At 43.1% G+C, this 27917-nt stretch overlaps 1 protein-coding gene and 1 pseudogene across 1 annotated transcript; both read right to left on the reverse strand.

Annotated features, from left to right (window-relative positions):
* On the reverse strand, positions 1–26951 carry LOC135933144 (inactive phospholipase C-like protein 2). Its single transcript, XM_065471098.1, has 12 exons — positions 25878–26951; positions 17067–17168; positions 16730–16879; positions 16364–16524; positions 14811–15279; positions 13505–14713; positions 12829–13078; positions 12446–12732; positions 9785–9988; positions 6928–7003; positions 1391–1500; positions 1–1224 (listed from the first exon to the last, which is right to left on the reverse strand). Exons 1-12 carry the CDS (start codon positions 26121–26123, stop codon positions 1042–1044), a joined length of 3447 nt encoding a protein of 1148 aa, XP_065327170.1. The 5' UTR covers positions 26124–26951; the 3' UTR covers positions 1–1041.
* The window catches only part of LOC135932967 (dynein axonemal heavy chain 3-like), a 32975-nt pseudogene continuing 31371 nt past the window's right edge, over positions 26314–27917 (reverse strand).

Consider the following 27917-nt stretch of genomic DNA (forward strand, 5'->3'; position numbering starts at 1 on the left):
TTTCATCCTGGCTGCTGAGGAAGGTAATCGTGAACTGACCTTTTACAGAACTGGTCGAGCCTCATTTATCCACACCAATAATATGTATCTGGAATGTTTTAATTCAGGATCAATAACTTATGTAAAATATTCTTTGCAGTAAAAGGATAGAATTACTTAATAAAATACTGTACAGCGTTTTAAAACACAAACATAACAGTATTAGTTCCCTCTAAGCACATATTTACACTTCTGGAATTGATCGTTTTGGTAGGTAACACCGGGTTCATTAGCACAAGCCTTTTTTTAAATGTAAATACAAAAATATAGAATACTGTATGTAAGACCGTAGTAAGATGGCAAAGTGGTGGTTTTTAGTAAGACAAAGGACCTCAAGTTAATTGAATCGAAGTTGAGTGAAGAGCAGCAACTGGGGACCAAAAGACAGGTAATCAAAATCTAGAGAGACATAAAGAGACTGCGTTGGTCCACAAGTAACGACCGAAGACCTCAAACATCCACACATTCTTTGACAAACTGTTTCTTTTAACTCACACGCAAGCTGTCTTACACACCAATCTGAATTTAATCACTGTGGAGTAAAAGTCACCATCATTTTTTCAAAAAGGTTTTTTGTCTTCTGGTTTCAATCATCCCCTTACCTCAGAAAACATTGCACATAAGAAGTGAACATTAAACATTTGGCTTATTTACAGTTTAATACAGTACAAACCGCTGAACCTTGGCTTCAGTAACTACATTCATCTCTGCAGCTTCGCATTTCATTAGTCTTCCCTTGGCTGTGCGCCGCCTTCTCTGGCTCGAGGGTTCAGTAACAGGTGAGCTTACAGTGGCTGCGTTTTGAAGACTTGCATTCATCAGTTCTCCTGTTTCTCTTTCTTAGAATCTGTTACTCTCTGTAATGCCTACAAAACACTTTCCCAGAGTGGGCAAACTATCAAACTAAGACAGTGTAACATACACGCGCGCGCGCACACACACACACACAAAAGTGAAAAGAGTTTTTCACAGCAGCTAGGTGCCCTCTTTTTTTTCTACTTGCTATGCCGACTGTCCTCTAGTACTCATTGCAAGTTTTTCATTGTGGCCTCTGCGTGTTTGGGAGCTTGCCCGTCTTAATCCGGCTCTCTCCTTGGTGAGGTTTCCAGCCAGAGCAGCATCATGGACCTGCTTCATGTTCTCCAGGACTTCAGCCTTGGCGTGTTTCAGCAGGTCAGCCTGGCCCTGGGGAACACAAAAATCAGGAGGCAGGGGTTACAAAGAATGAGGGTGAGGACAGGGAGGTTGGAAAAACAAAGTATGAGCAACCAGCCAGAGGCTGAAACATGTTCTGATACTCTGCCCCGATTGGCTGTTGGGGTTTTCAGCGTGCATGAGTGTATAAACTGACCTTAAGGATGGTGATGTTCCAGCTGAAACGCTCAACTGCTCGGCTGACCTTGGAACCTTTCAGCCCCTCTTTCGTACCCAGGCTCTGCAGTTTTTCGTGAAACTCCATGGCTAGAACCAAAAAGCAAAGAACCACAGCAGATCAGACTTACAGTTCCAATCTCGTACATTTAAATTAAAAAAAAAAAAAAAGAAGTATATAATCCTTTACAGGAACATGGTGCACTTTTCTCCAAGGCAATCAACATGGCTAACAGGCCATACTAACATGACAACACCTGCTAAACATCACCACAGTGCCACTGTTGTGAGCATGTTAGCATTTATTTCAAATTACTTCCATGCCTCAATCTAGACTCTCATTATGAAAATAAAAACAAAAATAAATCATGTAAAATAAAATTCTTTTTTTTTCTCCCCAAGTGAACAACACAATTATCCACTGACGCAGTAGCCTTCAGGTCTCCTACTTCTACACAGAGCTGTGTCCAATATGAGAACATTTCATCTGACCTTACTCTGACTTTCTAAGGATTTCATACATAATTTAGCTTACAAACAGAGACAAGCTCTTTTTTTTTCCACATCATTCGCCCCCAAAAAAAAAAAAAATTAAAAAAGAAAATGCTGCCCCTTCACACCACTTTTTGTTAAATCATACAGCAAAAGAGTGGAGCAAAATCTACCAGGAACACTGAGATAATCATGCTAGGGATGTGCTGGGCATGTCTCTCTTGAGTACTAAAGCTTACCTGCATCACAATCTAAGATAGAGGAAAAAACTGGAATTACACGATTACTACGATTGAATGTCGTAGTGACCTTTTATATTAGATGCCAGCTCTATTCTTTCAAACATCCATCCGTTCATTTTCTTAAACCTTCATTATTATTCATTTGGGGGTTATTGAGGGGCTGGAGCCTATCCCAGCTGGGATAGGGCCAATATTGATCATGGCAGATAGTTGCCCCTCCCTGAGCCTGGTCCTGCTGGAGGTTTCTTCCTGTTAAAAGGGAGTTTTTTCTTCCTATTTTCACCAAGTGCTTGGTCACAATGGGTTGTCTGGCTGTTGGGGTTTTCCCTGTATTACTGGAGGGTTTTTACCTCACAATATAAAAGCGCCTTGAGGCGACTGCTGCTGTGATTTGGTGTTATATGAATGTAGCTGAATTTTGGTTAAGATAATCTTCGTCCACAGCTCGCACACATTGCTGGCCGGGTTTTATCTTTCCAAAGTGATTGCTGCAGTCAGTTGCTTTGTGTGCTGCAAATTCAGAACTGTAAAACATCAGTGTCTAAACATCAAGCTTGCTTGAGTGCACCCTGCCTTTCTCTGATGGGTTTTTTTTTCCTCAATCACTGACACTTGCAGCTACATTTTAACTTGTGCTGCATATTTAGCTTCTCACATTACCTTTGCTCGGCTGTCCCCACATTCAATGTTCATATCTGCCCAATGATCTTTCTGCTCTGGGTCAATCAGTGAGTTTCAATATTACATCTGCAAGCTTAAGCCCCAGAAGATTCTACACTCACCTTTGGATCGCATTAAGGAGGTCTATTTGACTAACTCTGTCTCTGTTCAGTCAGTAAATACTGATGGCCATTTTTCATTATTCTCAAGCCTGGAGTCTTCTTCCAGGCTTCTTAAGCCTGGAGTTGATGATGGGGGTTTTTGTACTTTTTAACAAACCAAATTCTAGAAGACACAGGTGGAGGATGTGTACCTGTGTGATCTAGTGTGTAACACAATAGCCAAATACAAAATGAAACTGCCAGGCGTCTGAGAGACTGAGGGAGAAAGACGCAGAGAAATTAAGACAGCGTCACAGAAGTCAGGCCGGCAGCTAGTTAGCCTGTGTGCAATGAGTTGTGTTCCTGGCTTCCTCTGGCCGCTCCGGGCCACTGTCCCACTGTTACCATGGAAACCCGGAAGTGGGTTAACATGGGGCACACATCATTGTGAGCTATCAACAAGAACCCAGACGTTAGACATGCCAACATGTGGACCACACACACACACACACACACACACACACACACACACACACACACACACACACACACGCAGAAGAGTGAACAGATTGGGTGCTAGTCTATTTCACCCATCCCTGACACATGATTCTTCCCGGTCAATAAACGTCTGCAAACATGGACACGCACCTGCACACACATACGCTGTCACTGCTCTACATTCACACACACCTACATAAGTTGCCTGAATAATAACCTTTACTGCGTGGTTGCTAGGCAACTCAAAGCCTACGTGCCACTGTAGTGTGCGCGTGCGTGTCTATTTCCCTGTGAAATCAAGCGAAGTCGAGGGTGGGGAGGGGGGTATTTTTCAAGCCAATATCGTTCAGTGTGTGCATACACAGGCAAACAACACTCCCAGATACAGGGTCTTGACCCAGAGATAAAATAGCCTTCAGGGCCAGCCAATCAGCATGTGACAGGTATTTCGTCATCGTCACTTTATGTCCTCAGCCTGAACCGTGAAGCAACTGAGATGGAAATGATCCGACTTCCAGCAGAGATCTCGTCAAGAAACGACCGGGCTGTGAGCATCTGATGAAGTGTAAAATCTATACTTCCAGATGTCACACAGAGGCCAGGGCCCTGAGGGAAAAGCAGCTGATCAGCTGGGGTTAATGAAGGACAAGTTCTCCCAAAATTACAAAAAAAGTGGGTATGACTCTATACCCCTTGGTGGCGCTTTTCATCTGTGACCGACCTCTCCATACTGGAGGAACAAACTGTACTCCTCCAAATTTTATGCTCCCGCAATTAAGATAATTTTACTACCTAACAACCAATTTAAAGAGGCCCTCAAGGAAGGAAAAATGTTGCTGTTCTCCAATAGTCTTTTTTTCCTGACCCGTTTCTCCTGTCGTCACCCTCTCAGAAGAAATAAGGAGTGAGAGAATAAATCCAGGACGAATGATTCTGTCCAGTTTGAAGACGGAAAGGAGAAACACAAGAAGAGCAGGTGATAAGGCGCGCAAAGCTAGGACTACTGTGTACAGGCTTCCCTATGAGCCAATCAAATTTTCTTCTGGATTATGCTGTTGTTTTGAGAACTTATTATTTCACACAAAGAAACATCAATGCAGGGAAAGGAGAAAAAAACAAGTGCCTTTTAAAATCTTAAACTGGGATCAGGATGAGATGAGAGGAAGGTTATTTCTCAGAAGCAGAAGTTTTATTGACGATTGATGATTACTGAGATGGAATGGAAAACAAAAAGATAACGATCCATGTCTGGGCTTTACACAAGCATCTGCTTAGAATGAACCTTTTTCTGTCCTTTGTTTAGATTTTTCATTTAGTTTTTAATCCCATTCATTTGAGCAGGCAAGCCTTACAGATTCATTTTACTGCTGGATTTGGGGCGATCGTGGCTCAAGAGTTGGTAGTGTGTCTTGTAATCAGAAGGTTGCCGGTTCGAGCCCCGGCTCGGACAGTCTCGGTCGTTGTGTCCTTGGGCAAGACACTTCACCCGTTGCCTACTGGTGGTGGTCAGAGGGCCCGGTGGCGCCAGTGTCCAGCAGCCTCGCCTCTGTCAGTGCGCCCAGGGCAGCTGTGGCTACAATGTAGCTTGCCATCACCAGTGTGTGAATGGGTGGATGACTGAATGTGTAAAGCACTTTGGGGTCCTTAGGGACTAAGTAAAGCGCTATACAAATACAGGCCATTTGCCATTTACACACATCCAAGAGAGACTAGAATTATATGTGAGGTGTTCACAGCAGCAAAAATTAATCCCAGTGAAAACTGACAGTGCATTTGAATCAGAGTGATGAAGCATCGTCTCTGACAGATGTGAAACTTAACACCCACAAGAATCTTGCTTTTGCTTTTTCTTTGAGGTTTAACTTCTCACCTTGCTGCCTGTGCACTTCAGGGTGTGACAGAAGTGAAACTAGTGTAGCTCGTGAGCAGGAACAGCAGCAAGGCAACAGCTTTTGAGGCTGGTGTTATAATATTTCCACACTTAACAAAATGTAAGTTACAAAGCATCTAAATAAATATACATGTATACCACTAGTGACAGCTGAGGATCCCCTCCCCTGCACACTCATATACTGGAGTGGATTTCCTCTTTCTTCTCCCTTGGTGTTCTTGTCTTCCTCCCAGCATTCCTTCTAGCCATCCATCTCTGTCATTCATCTTCCCACGGCTTTTGTAACGGCTGATGCAACTTCCAGCCATGTATCTCTGTCACCAATCATCCCGTGCCCACCCAAGTGACTGGATTATGCCTTCTCGCTGCCAACTCCCTCTTCCCAGGCTTAGAGGTGGACCTCCGCCTTTGGGATCACTTGATCACCATATTTCCTTTGTACACAGGAAGAGCTTTGCTCACAAGATCAGGCCTAAGGCTCTGCAGCAGCTCTTTATCAGATGAGTGCAGAAAACACACACTTTAGGGATCTCTTGGCACAGAGTGGCCACCGCTGTACTCGTAACTGCGAAAAAACAGATGAATATGTCAAATGCAGTTTGATCGCAGAGTCGAGCAGCGGCCCCGAAAACAGGAAAATAAAGTCCAATGGAGGATGTGATGAGTTGTCTGGGAGCAGAGTGGAGGAGTCTGCAAAGTTGTAAACAACATTCATCTCAGTCAAATACTTTGTCTCTCCTCTGGAGTGGCCCCAGCTGAACCATCATCTTTCTCTCCGAATATCATTTGACTTGGAGTTTAACTGGAGTTCTCTCTTGTGTAGTTTTTTTTTTCTATTCATATTTTGCTCAAGGGTGGCATTGGAAAAGCCAACAATTTTTTGCATCATTTCAAACTGCAACATTCTTACAAAGCTCATGGACGCTTTAATATTTAATGTGTACCAAGAGTTCTTTAGAAGGGAAAACAAAAGTGAGACATTTGTAAGCGCAGCTTGTGAAATTCACCACCTTCAGAGTCATATATATATACTGTGAATGTTTATCACTTTTTTTTTCCTTTGCACCAAACCGGTTAACGTGTCTAAATGTCAGTCAAGCTGTTTCCTGGGTGACAGCCAGACACTAAAACGGGGTGATGAACGTGATGTGCATAATGTGTTGTGTGCAGCAATGTGTTTGAGGGGGTTGTTTATGGCCTCTATGACAACAGTCTGGCTAACTAAGTCAGATGACCCAAGGGATACTGCTGAAGTAAACAAACCTCTGCCAAAGATCACAGAAATGATATCGGCAGGTCAGATTTTATGCCCTTCACTTAACAGACAGATGGGTGATGGATGATGGGAGTTGCACCAATTTAAAATCTCCTCCATCCAAAATATACACAGACAAACTGAGTCAGTATAAAGCCTCATCTAACCTTGTCTAACAGCAGTGATAAGAGAGATAAAATATAGTGGGAGAGGAAAGGAAGGGAGCTGACGGCAATCAGCCACTGCAGCCATCTATATAGCACTGCTAAAGAGGCTGTGTGGGAGTATGCTAGAAATATGGAGATAGACTGGTTTATACTCATTACACGCACTCTAGATAGAAGAATCTCATTTATACACACACACACGCCTACACACCTGTTGTCTGTATATGTAGGATCTTGTCGTGGATTCCATCTGAGAGCTCCATCACTGCTCTGCTCGCCTGGACCATCTGCAGACAGGGAAGCATCAACATGATTCACATTAAAGAGCATGAGGAGAAGAAATCACAGAGTTTAACTTTGAAGAAATGTGTCTAATCTGCTGAAGAGGAATATAGTGCACAGTACTGTGCAAGTCTTGAGCCACCGCTCAGATCTTTATATTTTGCTTTCAAGTCCTCTTAAACAATAATTCTCTAGATTTTCTTGGATTTTGGCTGCTTTTTCATCCATTTTCAGAGGAATGTTTGTTCATTTGTTAATTAATCTACTTAATCTACTGACTTTTCTCTGAGCATGCTCTGCAGTGTATCCTTAAAAACTGTTAAGAGACCTGGAGAAATTGAGGGCAAACAATGAACTTGCTTAAAGAAATATGAAAAAAAAAAAAAATCTAGCAAAGACCTGACACAGGACCTGACAGTTACATTTGAGCCTTCAGTTGGCCCATCTGCTGTTCTCTGAAGGGATGGCTGTCAAGAAGCCATTTTTACAGAAGGGAAACAGGGAGAAAAGGCTGAGGTATGCCAAAAACACAGCGGAGGCTCAGTCATGGTTTGGGTCTGCATTTCAATAGGTGGTGCTAGACATCTCGTCAAAACTGCCAATACAGCAAAAGCATACCTGGATAAAAATAAATAAATAAATAAACAAACAAAACACATAATGGAAGACTATCGGTCATGGATTAGCCTCCCCAGACCTCAACATTATTGAATCAGTGTGGGATCATCTTGACAGAGAACAAAACAAGAAGGCAGCCAACGTCCACATAAGAGCTTTGAATGTCTCAAGAAACCTGGAGAACTATTCCTGAAGATTACTTAAAGTAATGACAGGAAAACTTACCTAAGAAAGGTCAGACTGTGTTAAAGAATAAAGGTGGACATAATACATTTTGACTTTCAAGCGCATTATAATCATGGCCAGATATATTTCTCATTTTCCCAGCAAAATTTAAAGAAAACTTCGGTACAGTACTATCTGTACATACCACACTGTGCACTTCAACTTAAAGAATGTAGTAATAATAATAACAATAACAACAACAATAATAACGTGTTGTACCGACATTTAAGGGATGACTGGAAATTGACAGATGCATGCAAATAAAGTCATCCACAGACTAATATGGCAGCTCTTTGAACATGACCACACAAGACAAACACACAAAGACAGATAAAACAAGTAGCTTCTTCCTGATCAACTCTCACAAACCCTTCCCCGATCTGACCCCCACAATGTGCGGTGGAAAAAAAATGCTATTCAACAAATACGGGATTAACCACACAACATTACTATGACCAGATCTCGTTTAGCAATACAAACAGACACAGAGACACACACACACACACACGCAGATTCATTCATTCAAACTTGCTGTCTCTGTTGTTTACCGCTCTCGGCAGGCACCAGAATTGAGGTGTGGAATCCATTTATGTGAACATTCAAATCTATGCAAATAGTATTCAGCAACAGCGGGAGCTTTTTCAACTCTGATCTGCTCGGCTGGAAACGAGTGTGGCTAAGCGCATGCACGCGCACACACACACACACACACACACACACACACACGCTTACATCCTAATTCACAAATAGACAGCCACCCGTCTGTGCAGAGGCTAGATGCATAGCATTGACAAGCTGTAGTTAAATTAAGGGGTTACAAATCATTCTGCTAAACATTAATCATGACTCAATAAGAAGAAACCCATTCATTTTTCTCCATGACAGCAAGTCTCTTTTTCTCATTCACACTTGCGCAGCCACATTTCATATACTCTCCAGATAGCGCTACTAACTTTGCAATTCATACCGACTGTCCATCATCCTGCCCGAGAGATTCCCGGGAAAGATCTAATATGAAACGGGAACAAGTGCACTTTGAGCAAATATCAATTTCAAGAAATAATGCTGCAGGCAGGCAGATGGTGAAAGGAAAAAGAAAAAAAAACAGAGGCGTAGCGTTCTTCACCACAGCAACACTTTAACACTGCAACACAGGCAAAGCATTCCACTGAATGCTAGCCCACAGATGTACAAAACCCACTTATGCCGGACAGCCACATTCACAAAGAGACACCAGAGAGACTGAGAGAAGGCAGTAACTGCAAGAGATTAATCAGTGATAGAGGAACTATGGAGGGCATTGAAAGATGGAGGCAAAAACCAAAGGGAAAATTATTGAAAGTGTGATATAAAAGTGAGGATGGAAAGAAAGACTCACACACTCCATCCTTTCAGTTATGACACAGGAAAACCCACTCGAACACACTAACTCACCCTGCCTTATCGACTGAATGAAGAGTTAACATGCAGACCAATTGACCCTGCTTGTTTTTTTTCCTCCTCTCATTGTGTTAGTTTCCACGGGGGAAGTTCTTCTTCAGTGACTGGATTTATTTTTAGACGCCGTTACATAAATTCAGTCAGTTAAACCACTTGGTGAATGAAACTCTGCAGTTCGTTTTGGATGGAAACACAAAGTGGATTTAGGTCAAGGTGAGGATGTCGCCAGCGTGTTTATGAGACTTGAACAAATGGGGATGTTGCCCGCTACATAACAATGAAAAGCTCATGTCGGATTTCAGAAACTACTGGCTAAAAAGGAAGCTTTTGTTTGGGAGGGGAGCTTTCATTGTCAAGCCAAGCGGTCGGGAGATGACTGATACGTTGCCTTTGTTTGGTCTTTCCTTCCTTTTGATGAATTTCAGATTTATGAGTCACATAGAGCCCTTTATCTGGTGCGAAAACAAACAGAATATTAACTGTCAGGTCTCTTCCTTTCTCACCATCTCATAAGTAGAGACAACCCGGCGGAGGACATCAGGCAAAGACCCCTGGGGCTCCAGGGTGGGGTACTGGTCCCGCAGGTCAAACAGTAGTAAAGGCATCCCCTCTGGTTCTGAAACTCTAGAGCTCAGAGCCAGTATGCACTGCATGAGGTTAGCCACAGCCGACACCCCACACAGCTCCCTGAACACTGCGACTGAGTTCTGTTTAAAAGAAAGAAAGAAAAAAGCAGGAAGGACACGTTTAATCAGTAGATAAATAAGAATACATGATCTTCTCCTATTCATTTTCATAACTGGATGGAAAAACAAAACAAAACAGAGGCACTGAATTGTGTGGAAAAAAAGACAAGAAAAAAAATCTCTCCTACACTCTCCAACACAAGTCTGCAACTTGATTTAGTTTCATTCTCTGTCACACACATGCACACCCAACACCCCAAATCCTGCAACAGAGCTATTTGTATTTTCTTTCGCCCCTTGATTGCTCTCCTGCTGCTGTGCTGTGGCAGTAGTTCAGAGTGAAATGGAAGCAATCAAGAGATGTGGATGGCCAACAGTCTCATACACATTGACAGAACATGTAATTACTGTTTGGCATAGGGTAACAAAAGGACCCACAGACAGAACTGCCGCTTGGTTCATAAAGGTTAATTCGACCATTAATGAAAGACAATGAAGCTTCTGTGCAAGTTCAACACATTCCCGGGCATTTGGGTTAATAATTTCCTTGCCTGCTTTCTGGGAGCTAAATCAGCCTCTGTCCCTGGTGATATAAACCTGAGTGCTCTTCTTTCATTTATCTCGACCTCACCCTGGTCACTCAGAGATCCTCATCCAAGTCTCCAACCTGCTTCAGCTCAACCATGTTGGGACTCTGCCATGTAGTTTCAGAGTTTAAGGTTAACCTCTATTAATAGTTTACAGAGGCTGATAGTTTATTAATCCAACACTCAACTTATAATAAAATAAATTCAACTCTTTCAGTGACCTCGTCACTTGTCCCTCTGCATCGTCAGTCTTTAGCTCTGTTTATCACCTATGTAAGCTTCTTTAGTGCAATGTGAATTGATATATTTATATTTATATCAATATACAGTGTCTTCTTCACTCACTGCTTTGTACTCTCTGTTTTGCATTTAATTATTAGTTATTATTATTCTCAGACTCTCTTCCACAGCGTGTCTTTTATCCCATCTTTGTTCATTCACCCCCAACCGATCATGGCAGATGCCTGCCTCTCTCTGAGCCTGGTTCTGCCAAGGGTTTCTTCCTGTTAACAGGGAGTTTTTCCTTCCTGCTATCACCAAGTGCTTGCTCATAGGGGCTTGTTTGTTGGGATTTTCTCTGGGGTTTTTACCTTACAGTATAAAGCGCCTTAAGGCGACTATTATCGTTGTTACTTGGCACTATGAAAAATAAATAAATGGAATAAAAATGGGACTGAAGTGAAATATGGATCAACTTATATCTATTAATCTTTAACTGTAATTTAATTTCCTCATGAAAAATAGATCAATTCAGTCTTAAAGGATTCCTATGGTTAAAATGCAGAAATTTGCAGGTCAAACAAACAAGTTTACAAATTGGCAGACAAAAAGCCAACTTTACTTTCTATGGTCAGTTTCCTCCACCACAGCTGGGGGATGCATTTCTCAACAACAACAGTGTGTAAGATCTTACCACTAGATGTCATTAGATTGAAGACTGCAGTCAACTGATTTCTGTTTTCTTACTCCTCTCAGTTCAAGTGCCTAATCCTAGCTATGGTGGCTGCTTTAGGACAAATAACTCTGGACACCGTTCACCTGTAGTGAGTGTAGGCTGTCAGTTTGCCGTTTACCTCAGCTGTCAATATGCTGGGTGTTCTCATCTTTTTACTCGGGAGAAAGCTGTAAAACTTGGTGAAAGGAGTCCAGTACGTGTCGATTAGTCAGTCAATTCTGTACAATAACAGCGATATTCAGGTGAGTTGTTGAGGATCTCTCTTGGTAAAAAACACTATTTATACCACCCTTAGACTCTGATAGCTGCTGCCTCTGCAAGCTGCAATGGCTCTAACATTGATGGACTTGGACACTTAGCGAATAAACACTCATGATTGACTCATATGAGAATGTACTCAAACTGTTTATTAGAGAGAGCCTAACATTAGCTGGCATAATGTTAGATTATAACCAACTGTTGCTGTTTAGCTGGCTAATCCAGAGATGAGAGGGTTGCATGTCTAATCTGCTGACAGTAAGTAATTGTGGCAATATCGGGAATCAATTAGCATGTTTAGGTACGTTTTCATGTGCTAGAGGCCTGACTAGGAGGAGGAAGGAGTGAGGAATGAGGAGGAAGAGGATGACATTTTATTAAGATACTGATCAAGCTGTTTTTTCCCGTGTTTTCAGTTCTATGTTGAAAGACGACCCCTTCTCAATTTGTTGGAAGACGTAATTACACCAAGTAATGTATATTTACTATATATGCGTTCTCGTTTTGTAGAATGACACGTTTTACTTTATTCTTGTTTTCTTCCTCAGCAAGAGTGAACAGATATCGTTTTACACTTCTAGTTCCAAATACCATGGAAATAGCCCAAAAAACACTAAAGCTGATCCCAAACTAAATGGTGACATTGTGCTGGCTGTGTCCAGTAATAGTTTTCCTCACCTGCATGTTTCCCCTCAGATCGGTGGCTTCTCTCAGCAGAGGAGCAGCCATTTTGAAAACTTCATCCACTGCTCGAATTCCCAAGTCCCTCAGAGCTGTATAGTCCCTCCCCTTTCGGGCCTTGCGTACTGACAGACCCCTTTTGTGAGGTTTTCCTCCACCTCTGCGATTGGTAAGGGCCACGTGCACGAACAGCTTGGCGTGTGGGAGTTCCTCTCCTGTCAGAGACTGCAGGGGTACATGTCGGTAACCAGGCTGGAGGCACTCCAGAGGTATGGTATACTGACCTGTTGTGGTGGAGAAATCACATACGCATTGATTTCATGGTTGCTACACAGGAGCTGTGGGACTCCTAAATAAGTATAAAACTTGTGCGTACTGACCTATGAATTCATCCCCAATAAAGTCATCATCCAGCACCACAAAGCGAACCATAGCAAGCTCAGGCAGGTTGATCTGGAACTCAAAGCTCTCATCGAAGATTGGGTTGTCTCCATTCTGGCTCACAGTCCTAGTGCGGCGCTCTGTGCAGTCAGCTGGGATGCCATGGATCTCCACATATACATATGGGTCCACCACGTCCCCTTTAGCCCCAGAACCTTTGGGCTTTGGCAGATTCTGGCCGCTAATGACCTGCAAGCGAAAGGTAGATCATTTCATTAATACAACTTTGATCTTTGTCGTTTTGGCCACTGAAGTATAAAATTATTAAGAAAATGAAATGACTGAACTGTTTCAGTCATTATAAACTTCTTGTTTATAATAAAGTAGTTAAGCTAGATTATATGACTTTGCTTGGAAGTAAAAGTAGAAGCATGCACTGTCCAACTGAATCCAAAGGTTCAGATGTTTAAATAAGCTTTGCTAGACTGATGGCTTTTTTAATGTATATGGGTATGCCATTCTGACATGTTATGGGATTATATTGTTACCCAAAGAAATGAGGGCAAAACTTCAAAGGACAAAGTTCTAATAATAATTATTATTACTGCAATGTCAAACATTATAACAGAAATTTTAGAAAACTTAAACTGCGGTCTACACATTATTCCTGCACACCTTCACGTGGAGCAGCTGCGGAGACACACCAGGCACCGTGTCTCTGGTGTCAGCGCTGAAGTAAGACACCTCCTGCCGCATGATGGCCGGACGCAGAACGTAACCGCAGTTCCCATTCTGCCGGAACCAGGCTGTGTTTAGGTCCATCATCAGTCCTGCTGTCTGAAAATTCATTGACACTATCTGGCAACCGCACTTCCACAGGTCCTGGGGGTTCATGTTGCTCGAGTCAATACGCATAGGGTTGGGGTACACCCGTGACAAGAAGTGCTTGTTGTGGTTGACAAAGTCCCCAGGGCTGTCGCTAGCAAGACGCACTGCTAAAGACTCGTGAAAAGAGCACACCTCCCAAGGTTTTTGGCTTTTGGACGAGGTTGGAAAGTCAATAAAGGTGACAGACTGGCAAAGATTTACTAAGTCCGAGAGCTCCTTCAACAGTTGGAAACGTTTGGGGGGAACGCTCGAAGGACTAGACGTGACAACGATTTTCTGCACAGTGTCCTTCTCACTTCCTCCAGGCGCTGCCCCTCCACTATTAACTGCCTTTATCTTCTGGCACATCTCTGCTCCTTCATCCTCCTCACTTACCTCTCCATCTTCCCCATCAGAACTCGGCACTAGCTTTTTACCCTTTAATAGTATTCGATGTCTTAGGGAATGCGGGGATGGAAGGTATGAAGCCTCTTCATCTGGAGGATCTGTGTACAGCCTCTCCCCTAAAATCCTCATGAGATGCTGCCACATCACTTTCTGCTGTCGACGTGAACAGTGGTTTTCAACACACAGAATTAACGGGTACTCCGATGCTGCGAAGGCAAACCTTCCGATTGCTTCTAACACACAGTGCAGCAACAGCGGCGGGGAGAGGCTGTGGCCAGTACACACCAGCGGCTCCTCATCTGCACCATCCCAAACATCTAACTCCACGCACCGGCAGCCCATTTTGAGGGCACGAATATAGCCGGAGATATCCGAGGGGCCTCGAAACTGGTCTTCGATGAGGTAGGTGTTGTGGGACGAGTTGATATAATAGTGAGACAAAGGCTGAGTCATGTCCTGGCATATGATGCTATGCTCTTGGTCAAAGAGGTGGCACTCCGCCGAAGTGAGGTAGCTGGTGAAGCCGTCCAACGACAGGTATCCCTGCTCCCGCCCCTTCTCCGATGGCTCATGAGCCTGGATGAGTTTCAGGCTGGTTTCCTCACTCACCTAGAGGGCAAGAAGAGTAAACAGACATTAGATAGACTAGGATTATATTTGTCCAAGTACTCCTGAATTTTCTGTGTGATTAAGCTAAGTTACCCACTTGAGCCATGCCCTGCTCAGCCTCAATGAACCTCATCAGGTCTTTGGTGTCCAGGAACTCTTTGTTACTGGAGAACTGCACCAGGAGAAAATAGATCTCAGGACGTGTGCAAAAGTCGTGGAAGACCTCAATGAACTCCTGCTTGGTGACCCGCTCATTTCTTGCAGTTAGCTTTTTGTTTTCGCTGTAGTCTTCAAGTCCAGATCCGTTATCTATCGTAAGCTCGCACATCCTCTCTCTGAGTCTTTGAAGCTCCTTAAACCTGTGCTCCACTTTGCCACTGTTCACCCCGGGGTTCACGCCTTGTATTAGCTTCATAGCCAATTCCAAATGAATCCCTTCTGTCACGTCTCCCCGTGTGTCCTGGTTAGCAGCAGTGGAGAACAACTGCTCCAGCCAGCCAAGACGAAGACTGTTCTGACTGCTAGCAAGCATGTCGAGGGTATGTTTCCCATACTGCATCAGATACCTAAAGACAGAAAAATGTAGAAGCACTTTAAAAAAGAAAAAAAGACTGAGCTATTGTAGGACACAATATTTTTGGTATGAATGATCAAATCTACAGCACAAACATTTCCATTTTAATTTATATTTCAGACATCTCGCACAGTGCTTGAAATATAAAATACAACTACTGCAGCAGTAAAATCAATTTAAAATCCGGCCATGTTTGACGGCACAAGCTTTCATAAAAAGAAAACTCAAAAGGACTACATAATAAAGGCAACCGAGCAAAATCCCACCATTCATCTCAGTACAATCAATACCAAAAAAGAACAAGATAAAAGAAAAGTGACAAGATATGAAAGTGAACTGGCACGAAAGAAAAACACACTTTATATCTGCTTAACCTTCCCTGCAAGACAAAAATCTCAGTTCAATCACACATTAAACCCTTCGTCACTTCTTGTTCACCGTAACATCAGTCAGACCACCAGAGGATTGTTGGGCTTTATTAATAAAAGCAGCCTGACTAAATCATGGATGGAACACCGTCAACATGCACATTGTTTGCAGAGATGGCCAATATTACAGGGATGAGCTTTGATGAAGTCTATTACCAAACGTCTGGCTTACAATGAGTGTGAATTACAGGGCACATAGCTTTTGAACTATACTAGACTAGCTTTGCATGATTTAAAATCCAAAATAAGCCGTGTTTATCTTGTTAAACCTTGTTAGTTCATTCAATGTCTGAAACAAGCTCGCTTCTCCCTCACCAGGAAAACACTGCTGGAAACAAACTGTTTTGATAGTCTGAAGATTTGGCTCATAGGGAATACTTACACATGCACTGATCTCAATATTGAGTGTAGGCATCTTTAATATGAACAAAGAATAAGGAGAAAAACATTTAAATTTATGTTTGAACTAGTCCTTCAGACTAAACTGAGTAACTTCAAAACAATAGGCTTAGGATGCTTTATGTAAATTTCACACACAGCTGGTTATTTATGTCGTATGCTGCTTAAGAGGTGGAAAACACACAAGGATTAAAAGCTTAAGAATGAGTGTACAATGTAAAACTGCTCTTTCTTCTTTCTGTGTCTTACCTCAGGCCAATAACCCAAATGTTAGCCACCTCTGCAGAGTTGGCAACCAGGTCCAAGCTTTCATAAATGTCTCCATAGATGATGGAGAATGCACAGTCCTCTGAAATCTGGTCATAAACTCCACTGGTGCGGAAGGTCTCCGTGTTACGACCTGTCCGTACCTGGAATTTGAGACACCCGAAGATAAGGAAAAAAAAGAAGAAATTATCCCAGGTTTAATAAAATCAAATGAACTGTTATCCACCGTATGGAAACGGTTACAAACTTGTACAGCTAATTCATTTTAAAAGACTTAAGGAGGCATTTGTGAAACAAATCCATGGTGGGCTGATTTAGAAAAGTCTTTCCCTTTTCTTGGACACCGACCTCACGTATAGAGGAGAGAGAGATCCGAGCTTTGTCTGACTCCTTCTTGGATGGCTCCCAGCATAGAGCCTGGAGGCCGGCATCAAGGAGATAGTATCGCTGATAAACACGGGAGTTGGGTCGGATTTTCTTCAGCTCGCTCCCCTCAACCTGGAAACCAGATATGGTTAATCACTCACTAACTTTCAGAGCAGAGCTCAGTCGACTTCAGCTATGTTAGAAAGTAAGACTTTGATCTACCCGAAACCCTTGATGCATGGATACTACCTTAAATATTTCATGTACAGCTATATAAAGCTTATATTTTATGTAAAGGCTCTCACGGTAGCTGACCCACCATCGAGTGGATGCAATCAGAAGCACTGCTGATCTTTTTCTCTGACAGACTGCTGCTGAAGGACACCGTCTTCTTCTTCTCCCGACCAGCACGTGATCCATCCTGAAAAGGAGGGGGAGAAGAAGGATGTGACAGATAAAGAGGAGGAGGAGAAGGGGGTGTAATAATAATAAGAAAAATGACTCAGGCAGACAGCGATCCCTCTGAAGAGTACTCTTTGCTTAGTCATGACAACAGTTTTTCAGCGTTGAATGGATCACAAAGGATTAAAATACATATCAGCTTATATAACCAAACCTAAATGAGATTATTGGGTCTACCTCATAGAGCCACCTCCTCCCAATTTGTTATTGTTCTTCCTGATACCAGGCTAAAAGCCTTTGCTCGTTCTTGCCCTTCACCATTAATCATACCTGACTAGACGGAAGCAGCAGGCTCCAGCATTCTAATTCTGCCCCTCCACAATGACACAGGCCGACCCAATCGGTTTATCTGAGCACACCATCACAGCTCATCCATCTGATTTATTGACCAATCAGATGTCGCCCCCGCAAAGAGCCTCATGCTTGCAGATAAGAGCATATATGTGGGCAAATATATTCAATAATGGATATACTAGTCCTGATTAAATGAAATCAGAGATTTAATTGACGCTCCAAAGATGAGCAGGATAACTTAATTATAGCTGAATGGCCTGACTGAGAACACCCACAAACTCAACCTGCTGGTGACTCTCACAAGCAAGGAGGCAAAATGTAATTGATGAGAAATAGAACATTGTAGGACTGCAATTACCCATAAATTTTTAATTAGAGATTATTGTACCAGTGATTGTTTCTTAATTTATTTAATCAATATTTTATGCCCTTAAAGTGGACCTACTATCCTTTGCCTTATTTATGTCTTATACATATATTGTTATAATGATAAATGGACTGGAAGTTGTATAGATCTTTTCTACTGCAAGCCTCATTCACCAGTTTATATGTACCATTCACACAAGCACTTTTGTCTGTACCAGGGCATTTGCTCAAACACATACACACCGAGCTTCAGTACCTTGCCCAACATAGTGGGCATGTCAAAATACTGGAGTAGCCGAGGGAATCGATCCACCGTCTGCTTGGGTGGATGAACTGCTCTACCTCATGATCAGCAGCACTATGGTGGATAAACATGACCACAAATGGTGCAATCATCACATGTGGAAGTACTCCCTATAAGTAAAAAAAAAAAAAGCTTCTTGATTTGGATGATGCACAATTAGAACTGATATCCTTAATATGGCACACAGCTCTGGCTGTTAGCACAGCAAACCTTCTGTTTGCAAGGGACAGCCAATCATAAAGGTCGTGTTAAAGGGAGGGGGTAAAATGGCTTGGTTTAGACATTGGATGAACTGAGATGTACCTCCTCAGTTCATCCAGTTCATGTAGTAATGGTTACAAGGTTGGCTTTGCATGATTCACATTTCAAACTGGAAACTGGAATTCTGCAAAAAGACCAAAAATAAACAAAGAAATCAAATCAAATCAGTTAATTCATATCATTTTTAGCTGTTAACCAAGTAATTAACCAATTTAAGGTATGAAGCTGAGGTGCACAAGTGCAATATCCCTGTCTGAAAGAGTCATATATTTGCGAGGGTTGTTTTAAAATAGTGAACAAATCAAAGCAGCACAGAGGAAGATCAAATCCAGCACCCTGTTGCTCCGTAGCTAACAAGCACACAATCCTTAATTTATTTTTATTTTTATTTTTTTAAATACAAGCTTTTTAAATACAAGTCTAACAGATTGCAGCTTAGGAGCATAATGTTTTCGCATTCAGAGCAAATATATGTGAATATTGATCGGCAGCTGATGAATCCCTACTCATCTGCACAACTCTGGTTTCATTCAAATAAGACTTCATATGAACCTCGAGAGCACTTGTGTCTTTTATGAGGGGAGAGAGCGGCAGCACTTGATATGAAGGAAAGCCAGCGGACATGAAAGGCAAAAAGAGATAAGAGAGAGAGGGCAAAAGGGGGGAGGGAGCTGTGTTTCATCTGAGGAATATGAATGAACACGTGATAAAGGGGGGTGGGCATAATTAACAGAGGACGAAGACGCTCCCCTCAGACGGAAAGAAGGGCACATAACCATCCCAAATCCTCACAGAATCAATCGCCTCATTAGGACAGGAAAGTGTTTCCAATCACAATAACTCTTTTTTTTGAGTCACTTTAATGAGGGAGTGCTCTAAAAATACCCCTGGTGCCTGCAGGGATGATACAGGGAGTGAGAGGGGGTGTGGAGGAGATGCCCTTCCAATATGAAAAATACAGAATGAAAAAGAAAAAATTAAAAACTGTCAGTTTAAGCCCTTGAAAAAGAAAAAAACATTAAACAAAACAAGCAAATTCATTTACACAATAAAACACTGGCTTGTAATTGATTTCGTTTTCTCGTTAAAAAAAAATAAAATAAAAAAATCACACACCCCTGTGCACCACTGCAGCGACACCTCTAAATTTAACTCAATTAGAAAGACTCAGATGCATCAGCAGGGAGGAAATCTGAAAATCAAATCAAGATTCTGTCTTGTTAAAATAATTCATTTGGAAAAACTGGCAAAGTTCCCAGTGACCCAGAACGAGGCACGGCAAACAAAAATGGAGATGGATGCACCTTTGCACAGCAGTTTGGAGGACCACCCGATCATTCGCGAATTTCTTTTCGCCATCATGCACTACACTGACAGGCACAAGAGACTTATGATGGCCTCAATGTGCATCACTTCCTGTCTGTGGCATTACCAGTAAGGGTCTCTCTCTGTGGTTGGATCTGCACCCAATTGCAGTGCACATATTACCCATCATCATCATCTCTCTACTGACATTTGCACGTCACTTGACCACTAGCAAAACTCAAGATTACGACAAACTAAATCCTTGCCATGCTTTGCAAAAAGCTGTGATTGATCACCCCTGTTATCCTCTGACATAAATTACTGACAGAAAGAGACAAAGAGCTTAAACATCAAACCACCCAGCACTGACGTCAGGTGCTAAATAAATTATTTTGGCAAGATAAAACTGGAGGGCACATGTTAACCCCGCAAGTGGATAAACAACTGAATAAAAATGCAAATGCAAACACATCGATTTTTCTTAGAAGAAAAAAAAATAAAAGAACATGCACGTTCTTAAATCAGACTGGAACACCCAAGCACACACACACACACAGGAAAAACAAACAAAAAAACAAGTTCTGCCTCCATTCTTGTGTAAGATTTCCCATTTACTTTTTACTTGTATACTGTAGGTCTCAGTCTGCTTTTTTTCTCACACACAAAGATGAGCCTCTAAAACCACCAAGTGCGCTTCAAAACAGGAAGCCTGTCAGCCCGTCACAGAGAGTTTCCTGTGGGCTCCACCAAGACTTGAGTAAAGTGACGATAGAGAGAGACAGAGCGGGAAAAAAAATAACGTGTGAAACCCTTCTACTTGATATGGTTATTTTTAGGTTTAACAATGTGACCAACAAGTCATGAACATGACTATGAAGAAACTGATCTCTCACAATTTTGCAATACCAGCCATGCAGACTAACAGTCTTTCTTAATTATTAAACTATTGACACGTTAACAGTCATTTGCAGTTGTCCTTCCACACTGCACGAAAAGTAGAAAAAGGGTAGAGTTGCTCACATGGGCAAGATGCATGAAGTGAATATCTATTGTACCATATGGGCTTTAAAAGCATTGAAAGTGTTGGAGTTTCCTCCTGAAACCAAAAACAACTGATTAAAAAAAAAGAAAGAAGTCACGAGAACCAAAACTGCAAATTCACTGACATTTAATACCAAAGCACGCAGTGAAAAGATGCTAAAAACCCTTCTTCGTGGTTTTTATTTTTTAGACGACGCTTAGTTGGATAAAAGTTGTCTGTTACTATCAACAAACACTACTGATATGAAAAGGTTGAATATATAATAATCTAAAAGAAAAGTAAGTTGTTGTTTTTTTTAAAAAATTAGGCTTTGTCTGCAAGTTTTTATTTGTTCAAACTACACAAAAGATTACTGCAGATAGATTTGGATTATCGTGAGACTATGAGATTACTGATGTCCCTGTTAGGATTTCGACACTGACTGAACAGATGGAGAAATCCGGGATGGATGGATGGACGGACGGATACAGGGATAGATAGATGGATGGATGGAGAGTGAGAGAAATGGGAGGGACTGGGTGGCAGAGCACACTAGAGGCAGTTTTTAAGGAAGGACACAGAGTACGAGAGATGTTACAGCAAATTCTAGCTTACACAGGAAAGAGGAAGCAGATAAACTTCTGAAAAATAAGTGCAAAGAGAAATAGATAAAGATGTTCTCTAGCTTGATTGCTAAATATCTTTAGTGCACACGATCAGAGGGTTTGCACTTCATGGTCTCCTGCAGGGTTCGGGACGTGGTGCAGCATGGTGGTTTCATTAGTCAGAAGAAGAAGAAAAAAACGAGTGCACTGTGTCATGTATGAGCTTGCGAGATGACATAGCTGGTACATCATACTAGCAGGATGAAGATGTAGGTCATCAAAGGAAGTTGTCTTTGATTTGTTAAATGAGACAGAAATAGAATGAAAGACGGCTGTTTAAGTGAGAGGAAAAGAATAGAGGAGTGAAAATTGGAAAGGGGTCCTGCCTTCAGACTGTTTGACAGTGGATTATGGACTCTTAATAGCATAGATTTTTTTTTTCCTCCAAGAGTCTTTTACCCTGGAGCACCGTGCAACCAGGGGGGGCAAGGATGTGATTTAGAACCACATTAAAATGTGGTGAATAACAGCTGGTTTTCTAATGAAAGGATTGTTTATATTTTTCATGTATATGGAGACGTTTTGTTGATTGGAAAAAAAAAAAAGAGAGAGAGAGAGACAGAACCGCTTTTGGCCCCTTTCTGACATTATATATTAATTGAACCAATTACCTTTCTCGCCTTAACTGATGATTTAAACAGTTGCACATTGCTGCACTAATCAGGCCAATTCTTCATGCATTAAGGCAGGCTAATCGCACGCTGATCTTGTGTTCACATGCTCGGTATCTGTGCGTTGGGTGGGGTGACGGGTGTCGGGTGCACATGTGTGACCGCAACAGAGCCCAGGACACTGGAGATAAATAGAGCAGACGAAGCAGCGTGTGGTCAGCTCTGTCTGAGGCTCCATGTATGGGAAAATGTGGCAAGCCTTCGCAGTAACTCAGCTGCTCGCTCTGACTATGAACGCCTGCCCTTGTGGCAAGAAGAGCAGCAGATGCTCTTTTACGCTTAGAACCTTTTGAAGTCCCATGTGTGCGCACACGCACACAAACACACACACACAAAGTGAAACAAGCAAAAGGTTGACTTGAAAAAGGTCACCTTGTCAGAGAGATAACCACAATTTCAGCTGACAAACGTCAGAGACGCATTTACTGAAGAAAGAGCGGGGCCGTTAATACCAAGAACAGGCTGCTGAGGACTTAAGTTGGGCAACACCTGCAAGCGCATAACCAAGTGAGTTTCTCACGTAACTCATCAGCACCTGTCGCTGCACTTATATGGGGTCCTTTTGCAACGAATTTAGAGTGCATGTGTGGAGCGGCTAAAGCTATGAGCTGTCAGCTATTAGGGAGACTGTCCTGCAGCTCCGTCACAGTCAGTAGGAAGCTTGATCCCCTCCTCGTGCTGTGCAGGGTCATGCTTATGCAGGCTGAAGCGGTACAAAGCTGACTAAAGATGTTGATGTGAACTGTGCTCGGGGGCTCACTCTCACTCCATCAGCTATCCTCCCCAGCTGTGTTCACCTCCAGCAAATGCTGCTCCCTCAGTTTGAAAAACACGCAGTGACACGCACGTTCCAGGCACACACCCGGATCGCACTACTGAACGTGACCATGGTAGAAAATGCAAATAATGTGTATACACACACTCTATACACCAGCCAGCCACAACATTAAAAAACATTTTCAGGTGACGTTTCAGGTGACATTTATCATTACAAAGCGATATGCTGCTGGGAAACCTTGGATCCTGGCAATAAAGCCAGATGTTACCGTGACACACACCACCCATCAAGACATTGGTGCAGATCAAGCAGAGTCCTCATAGTAATGATGCTCACTGATGGCAGCAGTCAACGCCTACTGCAAAGTGCCCATGGCATTAAACCAGCCTCCCATCTCCTCAAACCCACATGTACGAACATCCAGACGTACAAACAGAAGCCACGGCATGCAGAAGCCAAAGTATTTGCTGCTAGAACACCCCCACTGGTCCTGTCTCCATGCACCCAAGAGGTCATCGATGCTTTGGCAACACATGGGGGGGGGGGCTTCACAATATATCAGGTAGGTGGAACTAATTTATTGTCTTGATGAGAGCTAAGCTACAAAAGCGATACCAACCTCCTACCTGACTGTTACAAATTACACCTAGAACCCAGGGAGCTAATGCTTTTTGCTTTCAGTGTTTACACAAGGCCGAGACGACCATTATTCAGGCTTAATAGATATACGAGTGCTGTCTGTCTTCTAATATAATGCTTGGCGAGAAAGGAAGAGTAATCCAAAATGTCAAATGACTCCTTTACTTACTCAGACAAGTGTAAGTGTTACAACACACTGCATAATTTATAAATGCAGAGGAAAAGCAGCTCATACAAAAAAAAGCAAAAATCTTTGAAGATATACAGTTTGTACAGGACTGCAGTATCCACACATATGCCTTGTGTCATATTAAACACACACACACACACACTCATACAAACATGCAGCAACACTTTCCGGGTGTTTTCTAAAGTTATGTTGGCATGAATAATGAGTGAAGTGGAAAGCAGATATCAGCTGTGCCAAGCTGTATTTTACTAGAAGGCAGGTCTGTGCAAGTGTGCGGTGTTTGAAACTCGGAGACTACCTGATGGTTATCTACATCAAGATGAACTCAAAGCAGGCATAAACTCCTGATCATGCACATGAGAGCATGGCAGGAAAAAAAGGGATTTGCAGATGGAATAAAGCCCACACTGAGGAATTACAGTTGCTGAGACCTCCTGATACTGCAGCCGAAGCTACTGCGAACATGCAAACGCAGGACATGAATCCCTGACTCCTGTTAAAACCGCTCTGGAATGTCATGCTTCCTGTTTATCTACCTACATACCACCCAGACTCCTGTTGTGAGCAATCCTGTGTTTTGCCATAGTCAAGCAAACAAGTGTTGTGTGGTGCTGTTGTGCTGACAGATGCACTCACAACCCCTCGCTTTTTTTACACTGAGCTCCATCCCTCTGAACCCTATAAACGCGAGCACCGAAGCGTGATCGTTTTTTGCTTCGACACAAAGGAGGCATGTGATGCGTACAGCGAGCTTTCCCACGCTGTCCTTCATCACCATCCATTGTAGCAGTGGGTCAGAGGGATGTCCCGGAGCCATTAAACATCACACATCAAACGTGGCGCTGTGTATCAGGTGCGGCCCTCGCCAGGAGGTATTTGGACAACATTTGCGACCCACAATGAAGCAAAGAGAATCTTTTTTTAATGTTTTGTGTCAAGCTGGCCACGGCGTCCAGGGTAACAGAAGAAAGACAGGAGCCGGCCTGCGTGTGGGCGAGGAAGTGAGAAACATTTGCCTGTGTGTGTGTGTGTGTGTGTGTGTGTTCCAGTGAAAGTGACTTGTCATAACCAACTGTTCATGACTTAATAGCAATATTGCAAAACGAACTGTGTGAGGAAATTGGCCAACAGGCTGGCTTCCTGTCTTGCTGAGTTACAGCCAATGGTACTCGGACGATGGCATGTGCAAATAATCAAGTCCTTACAGGCAGCAGCTCTGGAGACAAGTAGCAACCGGAGATCAATACAAGACCTCCCACGGGTCTAGAGGGAGGCCTAAAACCATAAAAGGACAAACTCAGGGGATAACTCATTGATTAGATGTTATTGATCTGGCAATATCTGAAACGCTGTTTCAGTGGGTTGGGTGTGGGTGTATGGGGGGGTATGATTAAGTCTGAAGGCTTTTATTCAATAAACGTTTGCTCGCGTGGACACTCCGGTAAGTGTGGGCAGAGCGGTTAATTGAACATGGGGTGGGGGGTCTTGTAGTCTACTGTGAGCCACAGAGGATGGAGTGAATGTAATTTCCCATTTTAATCAAAGGCTGCAGCAGGTGGTTTCACCTATTAGCTCCTACTCTGGTCTTGCACTGACAGGATGCCTTTAGGTAACACTGCTTGAAGCTGTATGGCAAAGCAAATTTGGAACTGTGAGCAAGTTTTGGTTTGAAGTCGGGCAACACTTGTCCTCTAAATATGTGACACACACACAATCATCTCCAGTGTGACAGGAACTAGCCTGATGTGCATCTTAATGCACAGCATGCCTTCATCCAGCAGCACCGACACACGAGGTGAGATGAGGGGTCTGATTGTTGCCTATTTGGCACACACGGTCAGGAAGTTAACAGAATGTGTCACAACGCAGCGTAACAGCTTATTTCCAGATTACAACTTGATTCTATCGAGTAGTGTTGGCGAGATATTCTTTGGTGATAAGTCGCCACATCTGCGCACGGCTCGGTGGAGCTTTTATTCTCACTTAAATCAACAACAACACAGTATCAGCGTGGCGTTTCTGCACTGCTGGTCGTGCCGCTCTCTAATTCAAATGCTTTGCGCTATATGAGACATGCTTTCGGTGTTTTCTGGAGTTGCAACAGTTTGCATTCTCCCCCCCTCCCTCCAATAAGGAAGATGAGCCGTTTTCTGCTGATGAAACTGGTGGCCTACCTTGATCAGACTGCTGCGTCGAGGGATTGGTTTAGCAGCTGAGTCTGGACCCGTGCTCTCCCACTTCGGAGACTCGCAGCTGGACTCGTTCTGGACCTTCTTGCCGGCGTTTGGCACACTGCAGCTGCCGTTCGACACAGGCTCTCCTCGGTGCGTCTCCAGGCTCGTTCCGGTTCCCCCTGACGCAGCTTTACAGCCAGCAACCGGTGGACCGACGGCGCTCTTGTTTTCTCCAAATTCTGCCATGGTGTCACTTTCGGGTTCGGGTTTTTTTCCGTTTTCCTAGCTTTCATGAAAGCAGCCGAGCTTCCAACAGCGACAGCGATAGACACTGACACAGCCGTGCCATCGTGTTACGTGAACGATCGGCGACCGTGCGCCTAAAGACAGCGGAAACTTCTCTCTCTCTCTGTTTCACTCGTGCTCTTTCTTTTTCTCACAGCCGCTCGCGCGCTGAGGGGGGAGGCGACAGGAGGGACAGCAGTGACAGACACACCTTCAGACCTTCGCCGACTGCAGCTCTCACATCTCGCCGACAGCTGGATGTGCGCTTGCGTTCAGGAAATTTTAGATGCAGCTGGGCCGGCCCGCTCCGCCCCACCTCTCCACCACGCCCACCACCATCTCCTCCCCTTACTCCTCCACCGAGTCCTAAATCTTAAATGAGAGCACTGTGTCACACAATTGTGCAAACCATTTATGATTTGTTTTTATTTCGTGTCCAGACTTGATCCTTTGAAGCTAGATACGTGCGCGCGCTAATAAAGTCGTCACGTGTCGATAATCTCGGGGGCGGGTTTTTTTTGTTTGTTTGTTTGTTTGTTTTGGGGGGTTTTATGCTTTTTTCGTCCTTCCCAAGAAACGAGGCTCACAGAATGCGCTTTTTGTTTCATACTTGTTTTTTGTAAGCCAGGGCAGCTTGAAATAATCAGCTTTATGCGTATTCACAACTTCTGGGTTGTGAGAAACTCCCATTTTGCCATTTTGGACAACCTGTTACTGCAGTTACTGAACAGTTGCCACTGTTTTCAGTAGCCTTGTTATGAATTAATGTGCAAGCTCTATGTAAGTGTCCGTGTGGCTGATAATGCATTAACTGGAAACAGACGTTGACTTTAATGTGCAGCGGCATATCCTCATGATCACCCAGATTTAGGAATAAAGGCAGAACTCATATTACAATAGTTTCGTTCTGCCGAAATAAGAATAAGAATCCATAATAATCTGTTTTAAGCGTGTGTGTGTGTGTGTGTGTGTGGGGGGGGGGGGGGGGGGGGGGGGGCTGGAAACCAGTGATATTAAAATGCTATGAGGATTGTTTTTAATACTTGAATGAAAAATCCTCTGCAGTGAATGACTGCTTGAAGTCTAGAAGCCACAGACATCACCAAATGCTGCATTTGTTCCCTTGAGACGCCAGGCTTTTACTGCAGTCGCCTTCAGCTGCTGCTTGTTTGAGAGTCTTTTCATTCAGTTTTGTATTTAATAGCTAACAAGCTGATCTGCTGGGTAGAGATCAGGTGACTGTCTTTGACGCTGGGCTGTTTTTGCACTATGCTTTGGGTCGTTATCCACTATCACTGTGAAGTACTGTCTGATCAGTTTTGTAGCATTCGGTTGAATCTGAGCAGAGTGTCGCCTTGTATGCTTCACAATTCGTCCTGCTGCTTCTATCAGCCGTTACATCATCTATAAACACTAATGGCCGATTCACATGCCATAGCATTGCCTCCACCATGTTTGACAGATGATCATCATCAGCTGTTTCTCTCCTTTTCAATGCTTTTCTTTCCTATCATTCTGGTACAAGTTCGTCTTGGTTTCATCTGTCCAAAGATTTTGTTTTTTCCTTTTGTAGAACTGTACAGGCTTATTCAGGTGTTCTCTATTACACCCTAATCTGAAATTCTTGCACTTGAGTGTAAACACTGGTTTGCACCTGTGTGTCTCTGTTTCCATCCACAAAGGTGTCTCTTAATTGGAGGCTTAATTGAAGTTGACAGTGATTCAACTACCAACTTGAGACTTTTCTTTACTTGG

This window comes from Pelmatolapia mariae, linkage group LG22 (assembly GCF_036321145.2).
Source record: "Pelmatolapia mariae isolate MD_Pm_ZW linkage group LG22, Pm_UMD_F_2, whole genome shotgun sequence".
NCBI classification, from domain to species: Eukaryota; Metazoa; Chordata; class Actinopteri; order Cichliformes; family Cichlidae; genus Pelmatolapia; species Pelmatolapia mariae.